This window comes from Gallinula chloropus (assembly GCF_964237585.1).
Source record: "Gallinula chloropus genome assembly, chromosome: 1".
Classification (NCBI taxonomy): domain Eukaryota; kingdom Metazoa; phylum Chordata; class Aves; order Gruiformes; family Rallidae; genus Gallinula; species Gallinula chloropus.
This window is the reverse complement of record NC_140085.1, coordinates 24,186,304-24,199,431: the sequence shown is the minus strand read 5'-3', so window position 1 is coordinate 24,199,431 and position 13,128 is coordinate 24,186,304. Positions and strand designations below refer to the sequence as shown.

At 53.5% G+C, this 13,128-nt stretch overlaps 1 protein-coding gene across 1 annotated transcript; it reads left to right on the top strand.

Annotated features, from left to right (window-relative positions):
- Window positions 1-4,169: 4,169 nt before the first annotated feature.
- ASCL1 (achaete-scute family bHLH transcription factor 1) lies at window positions 4,170-4,906 on the top strand (the record flags this gene model as incomplete). The annotated part of the gene is made up of 1 exon (XM_084267363.1): window positions 4,170-4,906. The coding sequence occupies exon 1, from the start codon at window positions 4,256-4,258 to the stop codon at window positions 4,904-4,906; it is 651 nt and encodes a 216-aa protein (XP_084123489.1). The 5' UTR covers window positions 4,170-4,255.
- Between the last annotated feature and the right edge of the window lie 8,222 nt (window positions 4,907-13,128).

Here is a 13,128-nt window from a genome sequence, read left to right as displayed (position 1 = left end):
CCAGCAATTGTGAAGGGGGAAAAGATCCTTGAATAGACCCCACGCTTCTTTTCTAAACTCTCTTGCTGAGCAAAAAATGGACTGCTTCTTGAATACTGGACTGATCTTGAATGCTATACCCAGCAGAGAAAAAAATGCACCATTTATTGTAAGTTTTTTTTCCAGCTATTCATGTGTTCTATGTGGAGAATAAGCTGGTTTTGTTTACCATGAAAGACCTTTTACTTTATTTTCACTCTTGGGGGGGAAGCTGGAAAGGGGAGGGGGAGGGCGAGGGAGGGAGGGAAACACATGTGCCCAAATCCAGACGAGCTGCCTACTGTAACAAAATGGAGTGTAACAAATCCTACAGAAGTCCCGAATGTATCGATTCTTTGAAGATCTATATAGATTAACGACTTTCGTTCTGCTTTTCCAAGACAGCATTTAATCATAACGTAAATGGCCTTTAAAAAAGAAAAGGGGTGGAAGAAAAAAAAGGAAAAAAAAAAGAGGCATACCAAAGTTTAAAAAAAAAAAAAAGCAAGGACTTCAAAAGAGCTCATGAGTGTGGCTACAATTTACGCACACAAAAAGCCACTATAAAATAATGACAGTTCAAGATTAAAAAAAAAGAAGAAGAAATAAAGAAAAAAAGGGGAAAAAAAGAAAAAAAAGGGGGGGGGATTTAAAAAAAGACAAGAGAAAAAAAAGCCCAATGAAAAGGGCAAGGGCTATTTATCATTATGTTAGAATTAAGAATTTCCAAGTGCAGGTGCAGGACTGTGCATACAAGAGGGTGGAGGCAGGGGACCTTGAAACAATATTTATTATCTATAAATCTGGCAGCCCCAGACCCCTTAACTCTGCACAGGGAGCAGAGGGGAGCTGGCAAGATTGGCATTACCTTGGACAATGTGAGGGGTGAGTTTGGTCCCCAGTAGCAGTGGATGGCAAGGGTTGTCCTGGGCAAAGGGAGGAAAAGGCTCTGCTCTCCCTCCTCATCCTGGGCTCAGGGGAGCTGAGCAGGGACAGAGCCACACCAGGGAAGAAAATTACATGCAAGTTACACTTGGTGACCTCTGAGACTCTAGTCTTTTGCCTAAGAGCCCTTTGAGACTAGAGAAGGAGGGACCCAGAAACGCCACTCTTATTCTGCCATTTTGGGGCAAAAGGGCAGGAATTTCCCTACATGGTGTTTCCAGGCCAGTTCTGGTAGTGGGCTGCGGCAGGAGGATTACTCTGTACATACGTATATAGTTTACAGAGCTGCAATTACTTTGATATTTCTCTTGCTGCTCCCCAAAGCACTGGGATGCAAATCGCAGGGCTCGTTCATTACTGTTCTCTCCCTCCGGTGATGTCACAACACAGAGCTGATGATGCAACAACTATTTCCAGTGCAGAGAATTCTGATGTCAGACAAGCAACATCAAACAAACTATCCAGAAGACTTGGAACTGAAAAGGGAAGGCTCCCTATATGATTTTTTAAAAGTCCTGCTCAGGTCTGCCTGTCCTGCCCGAGAGAGAATAAAATCATTGAATACGTTTCACATGCAGTGAGACAGTAGGCTAAAAATCAGAAAGAAACCCAATGACTGGTGTAGAGGGTCCTGAAATAGATTGGATAGAGGTCAGGCCAGACAGAGGTACTTCACCTTTTTCAACATACAGGTGTATTAAAAGCTGCCATGTTAAAAAATGCTAAAAGACTATTTAACAGGTGCACACTACATTTCTGCCATGCGACGCTGCTGCTTATCACTGTTTAAACTCATGTGTCTGGCCAGGGTCAGGGATCGGAGAAGAAATGCCTACAGCTTGAGGCTGCTGCAGTTGAGGCCACCAGCAGAGCAGGGCTTATTTTTTACACTCATTTCCCCTGAAACCTGAAGAGGGACTACGCAGGTCCCCTCCTTCCCTGCTTCAGGGCTGGTGTGAGCATCAGGGATGAAAGCCTTGATGAAGTCTGTGTCAGGGCCTTCTTAGAGCCATAATCTCACCGACTGTCATACCATTGCTTTGCTTTTTTTGGGTGCTAGAGAAACACAGCTCTGAGTTTTCAGGGCAGAGAGTCACAGAGATGGACAGAGTTGAAGGCAGAACGTGTTAAAGCTTGCACGGATACGTGGATACGTGAAAGGCATGAGGGTAGGGAAGGACGGTCCTCACTGCTGCTAGTGCCAACAGCAGGTCTACCAGCATTCCCTGGTGCTGAGCCTGGCCATGTCTCTCAGGTTGCCCACATACGCACCGTGCCAAGGGTCAGTGTGACCACTAAGCCCTCAGCACCTCAGCGCTGCTTTTCCACAAGCCACAAGTGAGACTTCACCTGGCAGCAGGAGTAACTTCTCCTGCGCAGGCCAGATTCACCCTGACTCCCCAAGTACAGGCAAATGCCATCACTGTTTGGAAAGGCACTTTGTGGGGTGCCGTGGAAGGCAACAGGGGCTCGGAGAGTTCCCCGAGACCAGCAAGCGGACAGCGTGACCTGGGACACGAGCTCTGGCAGCAAAGGGAGAGCTGACTCTCCCTCTGCATGCTCTGCTTAGCTCACACAAACTTTACCCGTCCTCCAAGACAAACCGGCAGTACCGCGGCACTCAGACTCTACAGGTACCGGCCACTCTGGATGCACCTACGGTGGGGTGGTCCCTTCTCTCCAGGCAGGCTCCGAGCAGCGCTCCTCCTGACACCCGCACGGCTTCACCCGCCGTCGTCGCGAGCTAATAGAGCCGTCAGGCCGCCCGCGGAGCGCGAGTAGCGCCGAGCACACGCGGCTCGGGCCCGGGCGGCGGGTCGCGGACACTCCCGAAGCTCATCGCTCGCAGCACTCACTGAGCGCAGAAGCGGCACCGGGCATCCCGGTGCTTCCAAAGGGAGAAGGACCAACCCGCCCTTTCGCGGTCCCGCACACGGAGAAGTTTCCCTTCTCGGCTACCTGCGCACACGCGGCGTCCCGGCGCTGGCAAGGACGCTTCACCGGCGGGCATGCACCGGCCTGCCTGCCCACGCCACGGGACGCCTCCGTGCTAGCCCTGTAGGCACGGCGGTCCTCCCCTCCAAACCCTGGCAGGTGCCGCTAAGGACGCCCCCAGCCCGCTGCAACGTCCCGGCAGCAGCCGGAGCAGAGGGTGCCCCGCGCCTCCAGGGGCTGTCCGCACCTGCCCGTACCCTGGCTCCCCGCGGGAGCCACCCCCACCCTAAGCCCCCATCCCGTCGCAGCAGCGCCTCGGCGGGCACCCCACTTCGTCGGGGAGCGGGAGGACACGGCAACAAACGGCACTCGGGCACTCCCTCCCCGGGCAGGGCTCCCCCCTTTCCCTCTCGCCTGTGCGTGTGTGTCCCCCCCGTACCCGCGACTCTGCTCCCCCACAGTCCCCCTTTCGCCCCCCTCCCCGCGGCGGCCCACGCGCGCCTCCTCCCGCCCCGCCGGGCCGCGCCCGCCGCCGCCGCCGCCCCGCGCGGCGCCCCGGCGCGGGTGTTTGCTCAGGGCCGGGAGCGCGGCACGCGCCGGGCGCACGCACTTGCAACAACAAACCCGCGAGGGGTGGGGGCGGCGGGGCGGGGGCGGGGGAGCGGGCACCGGGGGGCGGCGGAGGGGGGCGGGGGGAGGCGGGGCCGTGCGGCGGCCAGCGCGTGTGCGCCGGGGACCGCGGAGGGGGTGGGGGGTGCGTATGTGTGTGTGTGTGTGTGTGTGTGTGTGTGCGCGCCCCCCACCCCCCCGCGCTGCAAAGGCGGCGGCGCTCCGCGGTCCGCGGCCGGCAAAGCCGGGGAGCGTGGAAGGCGCAAGGTGCAGTGTGTGTGTGTGTGTGTGTGTGTGAGCGCGGGGGGGCGCGGGCGTAGCGTGTGTGTGTGTGTGTAGGAGAGGAGGGGGGGGCGAGCCCCGTCCGCCCCTTATAAGAGACACAATCCCCAGCCACTTTTTTGCAAAAGGGGCTTTGCAAAGCAGCCTGCGCACACGCGAGCGCCACGAGCCTCCCCGCGGCCGCCGCACGGAGGGCGAGAGGGAGGGGGGCGGGCAGAGCCGCCCGCCATCCCCGGCCGCCCGCCCGCCCGGCTCCGCCGCCCGCTCCTTTTGGTCGCCGCTTCCCCTTTCCCCTTGCCCTCCGTCGCCCGTCTCATATTTAATTTTTCTTTTTTAATCCAACGCCTCAAATTGGGTTTCGGGTTTTTTTCCCCCACTTTTTAAATTTTTTTCCTTGGTTGGTGGGGGGGGACCGGGGACCGGCCGCCGCTCGGGCGCCCCCACCTCGCAGGACGCCCCTGCGCCCATGGCCAGCGGCAGCCCCGCCAGGATGGCCAGCGGCGCCGGACAGCCGCCCTTCCTCCAGCCGGCGTGCTTCTTCGCCGCGGCGGTGGCCGCCGCCGCCGCCCCGCCGGGGCCGCCGCCGGGGGCGCCGCCGCCACAGCTGAGCCCGGCGGGCGGGCAGCCCTCGCCGGGCGGCAAGCCCTCCGCGCCGCGGGCCGCCAAGCGGCAGCGCTCGGCCTCGCCGGAGCTGATGCGCTGCAAGCGGCGGCTCAACTTCAGCGGCTTCGGGTACAGCCTGCCGCAGCAGCAGCCGGCGGCCGTGGCGCGGCGCAACGAGCGGGAGCGCAACCGGGTGAAGCTGGTGAACCTGGGCTTCGCCACCCTGCGGGAGCACGTCCCCAACGGCGCCGCCAACAAGAAGATGAGCAAAGTGGAGACGCTGCGCTCCGCCGTCGAGTACATCCGCGCCCTGCAGCAGCTGCTCGACGAGCACGACGCCGTCAGCGCCGCCTTCCAGGCCGGCGTCCTCTCGCCCACCATCTCGCCCAGCTACTCCCACGACATGAACTCCATGGCGGGCTCCCCCGTCTCCTCCTACTCCTCTGACGAGGGCTCCTACGACCCGCTCAGCCCCGAGGAGCAGGAGCTGCTCGACTTCACCAGCTGGTTCTGAGCTCCGGCGGACACCGCGGCAGGTGGGTGCGCGCCCGCGGAGGGCCGGGGCGCCGCGGGGCGGAGGGAGGCCGGGGAGGGGGAACGCGGGGCGGCGGGGGGTGCAGCCGCTGGGGAGGGGGCGCAGCTGGGGTGCCCCCGCAGACGGACGCCGCGCGTCCCGCGGTACTTACTCGCTGCGGTGCGGTGGTCCCGGCGCGGCTCTGATCTCCTCTCTCTTTTATTGTTACAGGACAGTTGCAAAAGGGAAATATATATATATATATATATCACACAGAAAGACAGACAAAAATCCACCCAGAAAAAGAACCTGTTGCGTTTCCCTCTCCCCCGCCGTCGGAGGGCGGTGCGGGCACGTCTCTCGGCGGGCGGGCACAGCGCTGCGCGCCGCGGGGGCGGTCGAGGCGGCCGCCCCCAGCCCCGGAGCCCGGTCGGCCTTTGCACTCCGTCGCACCGCCCCGGACTGCGCCCCGGCGGAGCGGATGTCTCGCGGGGGAGCCGCGGCGGCCCCGGCCGGGCGGAGGAGCTCTTTCTCCTCCCCAACAGAAAGGCAACCGCCCCAAACACACACTCCTTCTCCGCATCCCGGCCCCGCCGCCGCCGCGGCCCTTCGGAGACCGGCGTTCATCACTCCATGGACAAAGTTAGTTCCCCGACGTTTGTGGAGGTGTTGAAATTAAGTTATGCTGTACTCAAAGAAGCCCCTGGACCGCCGTCTCCGCTTCTCCCCGTGCCTCTCCATGCCCTTGCTCCGAGCTTTTCCTCTCGTTTCCATCATAGAATGCTTCCAATCTTTTTTGGTTTTTTTTTTTTTGTTAATTTTTTATTATAAGAAAATCTATTTGTATCTATCCTAACCCGTTTGGGGATATATTAAGCTATTTTTGTACATAAGAGAGAGAGAGATTTATAGAGGTTTTGTACAAATGGTTTAAAATGTGTATATCTTGATACTTTTTTAATATGTAATGCTTATTACCTCTTCATGTTTAGACTTGTAGTCGACGTTACCTTACAACTGCCATTTTTGTATGTGGTTTTGTAAAGGACTTGGATTTCCTCCAGATGTACTTTAGCACCAACGTGTCTTACTTTATAGAAACTTTGTTAATGTATTAATAATGTTATTAAACAATGTTCAAAGTGAACAAAGTTTATGCAGCTATTGTCCAAACGCAAAATGGTAGCCATTTGTTTTTATATGCTGCCTTTTGAGGAAAAAAAATACACAAGCAAACAAATACACACCCCCCTCATGCCACTGCCTTTTCTTACTGTTTTATTATAAACTTACAAAGGTCCTGTGTAACCCTGTTTTATACAAACTAGTTTCGTAATAAAACTTTTTAAAATTAAAATTATCGGCTGCCTACCGCATGCGATTTTTTTTTCTTTCTGCCATTGACAACGATGAATGTAAGGACAAACTGTTAAATGATGTTATGCCGGAGCTAAGTTGCATATGGAGTGTTTGTATCTGATGGATGTAACATATATATCTTTATCTATCTCTATATAAATATGCAAACATCTGGCGGTATCACCATTGTTTTCTTGCCCTTCTGTGTTGCAAATGTGTATCCAAATCAAAAGGCGAGGGGATGATTAATGATTGCATTGTCCTTCCTGAAATCACTGCACATTAAAGAATTCCCGCCCCCGGCCTCCCGCCCCCCAAAGCCCGAGTCCTAAAAAAGAGGGCGCTCCATCCCGCATTTCGGCAGTGTGACCCCGTCCTCCGCGGCTCTGACCCAACGGGGTAGGAAAAAAATATCTACAAGGGGGGAAGGCAGAACCGCCGCCACCGAAAAAACGGGCTAACTGTGTTGGCTCTGCGAAGATAGTGGCTGGATAAATAAAACACTCGGGAGAAGACGGGAAGCCAGAGGAAGCCAGGGCGGGGGGGGGGATGAAATTAAATAAATAAATAAGTATAGTAGTAGAAATGGGTGGCAGCTTAAAGACACTGGTCTTTCTAAGCTTGTTATTCTACCCAAATCCAAATAGCGTGATCTGCCTGCAAAAGTACCCAATTACCAAGACTCAAAAAAGAAATTGGACTCTTCCCCCCTCCTTCCCCGCTTTTTTTTTTTTTTTTTTTTGGCTAGCCTGCTTGTTGTCAGTTAGCAAGGACGTGACCAGAATCCGCTTTCTCCTTTTCGCCTGGCTCCCGCATTACTTGCAAATTCAGTTTGCGTGCACCAAGCCAAGCGGAAAGCAAAGCGCAAAATGCATCTTACAAAAAAAAAAAAAAAAAAAAAGAAAAACAAAAAAAAAGAAAAACCCAACAAAGACCGGGGAGAGCCAGTGTGTGTCGTACGGAGTTAAAAAGATCTAGCCCGCTCCGCTACAAACGTGCCGTCGAGTTGCGAGGGATGCGCTGTTTTTAAAAAAGAGGAGGGAAAAACTTTGGTGGAGTACCCCGGAATTTTCTCTCTGTGTGTATGTTTGTGGAACTATACGTGTGTGTATATATATATATATATTTATATACGCACACGCGCACACGCATACATGGACATATATATGCGCGCATATCAATGTGTAGCCCTTTCTGCCTTGCTTTAAAAGTATCCACATCTCTGCACCTTCTCCTCCTCCCCCCGCGCCCTGAAATGATCAATACGTGATTTAATCGGGGGGAGACGGGGAGGGGGGGGTGGGGACGGGGACGGGCCACGCTGGGGTCACGAAATCCCTCATTACTTCAGCACAAACACCCATTGTTTTAACCGCTCGTGGAACTAATGTTTAGTTATGAAAATAATAACCGTTATATGGCTCCATCCGCTCTCCCTTTACAGCATCTCCTTTTTTATTTACCCACTTTTGCAAGTGCGCAGATAAGGTATGCAAAGAAAGTGTAGCGAGTAATTTATAGCTATGAATATAACATTAGGATAATGTTTCATTCTGTTACAAAGGCGAAATTTCTCTTCCTTGTGTAGACAGGTGTTCTTTTTTGCTCACTTCTGAATAGTAAATATCCAGACTCATTAAACTAAAGGCAAAGTTACGCTGTTGTTCGCTACAATGTATAAGGCAGGCTCAGAAATTCGCCACCTCCTCCCTCCCTTTTCCCCTCAAGCCCCCTCCCGAAAAGAAAGAAAGAAAGAAAGAAAACACACACACACAATTTTACTGAAGATAGGGAAAGGGCAAAGCAGGATTGGGGTAAATCTCATTACATCTGCTCTAATCGCTTAGCAACACAAAGCCTTTTCTTGTATTAGCGCGGAGAGCCTTTCAGCGCTGCCTGACAGACAGTATTCAGTTAGCATTAGTAAACTCCATAAATCAGGGACTTCTTTGGGCGCAGGAGAAGTTTTAGAGCTACTCAGGCCTGGGATGTGCGTGTGGAGGGGGTGCAGATGGAGGTTGCTGGGCCACGGGTTTATTAATTTATTTACCTGTGTATTTATTTGTCGTAATGCTGGAAAAGTGTCCCGTTAACAAGTGCCTCACCCGAAGTCGTCGTGCCGTGTGTGTGTGTGTGTGTGTGTGTCCCGGCCGTGTCCCCCCGCCCCCGCTCCCAAATCGAGACCCTCGGGCAGTGACGGCGAGACTCCCAGCGCGGCCGCGTTGGGCCGCGGAGGAGGTGGGCAGCGCTTCCCCCCTCCGCGAAGTGCGCAGCAGCCCGCGAGGTCCGCGGCGGAAGGGGACTCTTCCCGCGGCGTGGACTTTCCTCACGGTCCCCATCCCTGCTCCCACCGCTGCCCACTTCCCACAGGCCCCTCCTCTGCCCAAACTTTCGGCCGCGCGTGGGACCAGCGCCGGCTCCGCGGAGCTTCCGCGCCCCCTTCTCCTCCGCGCTCAGAGAGGAGGGGGAGGCACCCTCGGGCATGCACCCGGAAAGGGGCGCGGGCACCCCGGGAAGCCCCAGCACTGCTTTCTCACCGTTCCCTCGCAGCGGGGCGCCGATCCGCACCCAGCTACGCAAGCACGGGCCTTTGGGGAGCCTTGAGCGCTTCCTCCCCTTTAGAAACTTTCACCCTTCGTTTTCCTTTTTGTTTTTAAAATTTGTTTTCCATTTTGTTTGTTTGTTTGTTCCCTCTTCTTTTTCTACAACCCACCCCCCCCAACCCCAGCCCCTTTTCCCTTCTTTCCTCCCCCCGCCCTCCCCGCGGCGCAGGTCCTGCCTTTTGTGTGCGGGCACAAAGGGGGGGCTGCGGGGGCCGGGCAGGCAGCGGGCAGCGCTGCCCCCGCGCGTGTCACGCCTCAGCCTTTATCCCGGTGGCGGCGGCGCGGCGGGGGCCCGCCGGGCTCGGGGGCGGCGTACGCCCGCCGCAGCTGCCGCTCGCCCCGCTCCGCGCCCGCGCTCCGCGTCTCCCGTCTCCGGCCGTGGTGCGGACGGGGCGGGGGGGGACAGGGGGTGCTGGGGGTGGGGGTGAGCAGGCAGCACGCGAGGAGAGCGGGCACCTGCCCAAGGCGAGCGGGCGCGGCCGGGGCCAGGGGGACGCCCTGGCTCGCCGCTGCGCGCAGCTCCATAATGCAGCGCGTATTACTCAGTGCATTCAGGGATTAGCTCGCCTTGAAGTGTAGGGGGGCTTCGGTGTCTCCCCCCGCCCCGTCTCCTGGAAAGGGGAGCGGGGAGAACACACACACACACGCATCCCCCCCGCAACACACTTTGCCCCCCTCCGCGCCCCCGGCCGCCACCCCAGTCCGTCCCAGCTCACAGCAACTTCTTGCTCCCAAGCGAGCTCGCTTTTAGCGTGTCAGGCCGCACAATGCAGGGCTAATTCCTGCTGCAAAAGGCAAGTGGTGAGGAATCAATCGCAGGCTTTATGCAATCAAAAGGGATGATGGGTTTGGGGTTGGGGTTTTTTTTCTTTATTTTTTTTTTTTAAATTCCCTGCCCCAGACTGCATTTTTCCTGCTCCTTACCCCTGTCCTATTAATAATCCCGCGCAGGCGATTGCAGACCGAGGTAAAGCTATCATCTGTATGCGCCTGAAGATTAATTTCCCCATGTACCAACTCAACGGCATAGTTATCTCTTTAACAGGGAAAACAGTTTGGCTCCATTGTCGGGTTGCCAAGACCGCCTTTTGAGAAAGGGAGCCCGGCTAGCCTCTGATCAAACTCAAAGGTTAGTTAAAAGACAAAAACAGCTGAAAATCTTCATGAATAATGCTGTTTCTCCGAGCCCAGTGTAGTGCAAGCGCACATTTCAATGCCAGAGCATTTTGTTATGCTGCTCGCCTAAGTCAGAATTTCACAGAAAAGGCAGAGAAGAAAAGCTCCAACAATTAGAGGGGGCCTGTCAGAAAACATTAACGCCTTCCTCGCCCAGCCTGTCAAGCGTGCTGGAAATAAAAAACTGGCATAGCGAATCGCACCTCCACCCTCCCGAGCTGCGGGAGGGGAGAGGGAGGGGGAGGTTTAGGGACAGAGAAGTAGAGAGAAAAATGGACAGGCCCAGGCTCTTGACAGTCCCCCTCAGCTTTGCAGTTCATCCGAAAGCTGGAAAAAGAAGGGAAAGGGACCTGCAGCTGGATGTTCTCTCTCCTGATACTCATCCATCTGTTTCATGCTCCTGAATTGTATTTTCGGTCAGGACCATCATGCTCACTAACGCCGGTTTCTACATCTTCAACCTTTTCCTGCTCGGTTCTGCAAAGCACACTCGAGGTGCCCATTAACCTAACGGCAGAGCTGTTATCGCCATTTACTTTCTGCTCCCTCCAAAGTCCCACTCCTAATTTTCCATGCCTGTGGTCATAAAGATGTCCAGTGGGGCTGATCCCCAGCTGGGCTGAAGATTCTTGTGTCAGAAGAGCTGTGTTGATGTACTGAACCAGAGCTACCTTACTCATCAGATTTTTTAAGAAATAAACATTAAAAATTAAAAATTTATTTCAAATATATAACTTCAACTATCCAGATGCACTACTCACATGCTGAAACCCTTTTCCTTAGTGAAATACCTCGTGACAAGGACACCAAACTATTTAAAACCTTCTTGCACTGTCTGCAAATGAACATCTCAGCTTTGACTTTCCTGGACAACTCATGGGCTTTTCTCAAGCATCTCAGTTACAAGAGAGCTCTGCTTCTTTTCTTACTATAAGCAAAATCTCAGACCATCCCGTCCCCACCCCCACCCCTTTCCCCTTCTCCCTTTTTACCTTGTCCATTGCGAATGCACGTGTATGTTAATATCTGATAAGGACCAGATCATCAATGTACAGCTTCTATAGCCTTTTGCTGGGGAGGGAAGAGCAGGGGAGAATACTGCTGTGTGTGTTGTGCTATTCATAAGTGGGTTGAAAAAATAAAATTACAGTAAAATTAGAAGTGACTGAAGAAAAGCAGTATCTCCAAACAACATCTGAGGAGTTCTAGGGTTTACACCACTGAAGGGACACAGCAAGAGCTCAGACAACATGAAAGAGAGATAGATGTCAGACTCTGCTCTTGGTTAGAGAGCTGCGTGCGTGATTCCTATACATCCTACAGGGAAGGAGCTCTGGCCTCCGGAACAAGAGCCCTAGTCCTCCATCCCATGCAGCACCCTCACCATGAGGCAGCACAGTGCATCCAGGCACTATGGTGCTTGCTGTCCCCCTTCAGAGAAGACAGGTATTTCCTGGGGCTTTGGAGCCAGATGTGTCTCCAGAAGGACATAAGGAAGAGCCCTGCTGAGCACTGGCACTTTCATTAGCTCTGGAACTTTTGTCCTGGGCAAACACAAGCAACCAGTAGGAGCAGGGAGAAGTTTCATGAGGTTCCTTTTCTCCCTCTGCCTGCCCTCCTGGTACTTACTGTGCAAGGAGAGAGGTTGGCTAAAAATACAGGGAAAGGTAACTAAGGGAGAACAGCTTTGGTTTTGTGACAAGGCATTGATCTTGGACCAAAGCTATCTACATTCATTGCTGGCTGTGATTTGGTCCTGGATCAATTATGTTAGCCTGAGATGCACAAGTGCTAAACAGGGACCATGAGTAGCTCCTCACAGGTGCCTGGGGATATGCAGCACTGGGGGAAGGTGAGAAAGCTGGCAAGAAAGAGGGGGTGCCTGCTCCAAACTCTGCTCGTGTGCAAAGTGCTGTTGGAAGATCCACTGCCTATTAATAGTCTAGTCTGGTTTATTTTTCTGAGGTCAGACTATCCATGTTTCCCTTCACCCCTCTGTGAGCAGGATTCAATCCTATTTGTACTCTTCACCTACCACCCCAGAAAGGGACAGTCACGTCTTTTTTTCCCAGAACAGCTTCATTTCTGCTAAAACATGGGAGCAAATGTCTGCATGTTGTCCTATTTGTTACCTGCACACTGCAGGGGAGCAAAATTGCTTTGAAAATGTGATCCATCTGGCTGTGTGCTTCAATCCTGTCTTAGATCCTGTAAACAACTGCAGCAGTCCAGTTGCCCAAGTTTGCTGCTGCTCCTCCTACATTGCAGCAATAAGCTGCTTTCTCGCTTTCTGTCTTTATAAGCACTTGGTAGAAGTGGGGAAGGAAAGGTAAAAATCACAAAGACCCCTATAGTCAGCCCCGGGGGGGTAGTCCAGGCCTTTGCAGTAGTGCTGGGGATTGTCTTCTGAACTGAAGTCCAAGCTCATCTGGTCCAATTTCACAGATCACAGAGAGCAGATCACAGAAAGAGCTCATGTTCCACTTTTAGGATGGGGCCCTCCTCCCCTCCAGCCACACCAATCTCTTGCTTGCTCTCCCCTCCTGCTGCTGGTCAAAGCCCTGAGCTATTTTAATTTGCACTTTGCTGCACTGGCAGGGCTATACTACTCTGGAACAGGAAAGGAAATGCACCATATTAGTAAAGTGTGAAATGCAGTTTTGACTGAAAAGGGAAGTCATCTCAACAGGATTATACTGTGACAGTGCAGATTAAAACCCTGCCATATGGCCTAAGGTGGTCTTGCTTTTACTTTCAGGTAACAGCACATTGCTAATTAAGTGGTGATGACATTTCTAAATGGAAAAAAAAAAAAACCAAAGCCACCTGTATGTGAAATATAGACAGTCAAGTGAAGGGAAGACATTAATTGGTGCTAATAATGCTGGAAATCAGCCCGCTTTTATCATTGCGGTTTGCTTTGAATAGGGAAGGGAATTTGTTTGGTTTGTTATTGAGTAAACAACAATTCACATGTGCACTTGGAGAAGTGAACGCGGTGCTCCTGAAAGGTGCCTGACTGACAGCGCAGGAGGGCAAAGTCCTGCGTCATATCCACGGCAAACACAGCACAGGCGATAGCAT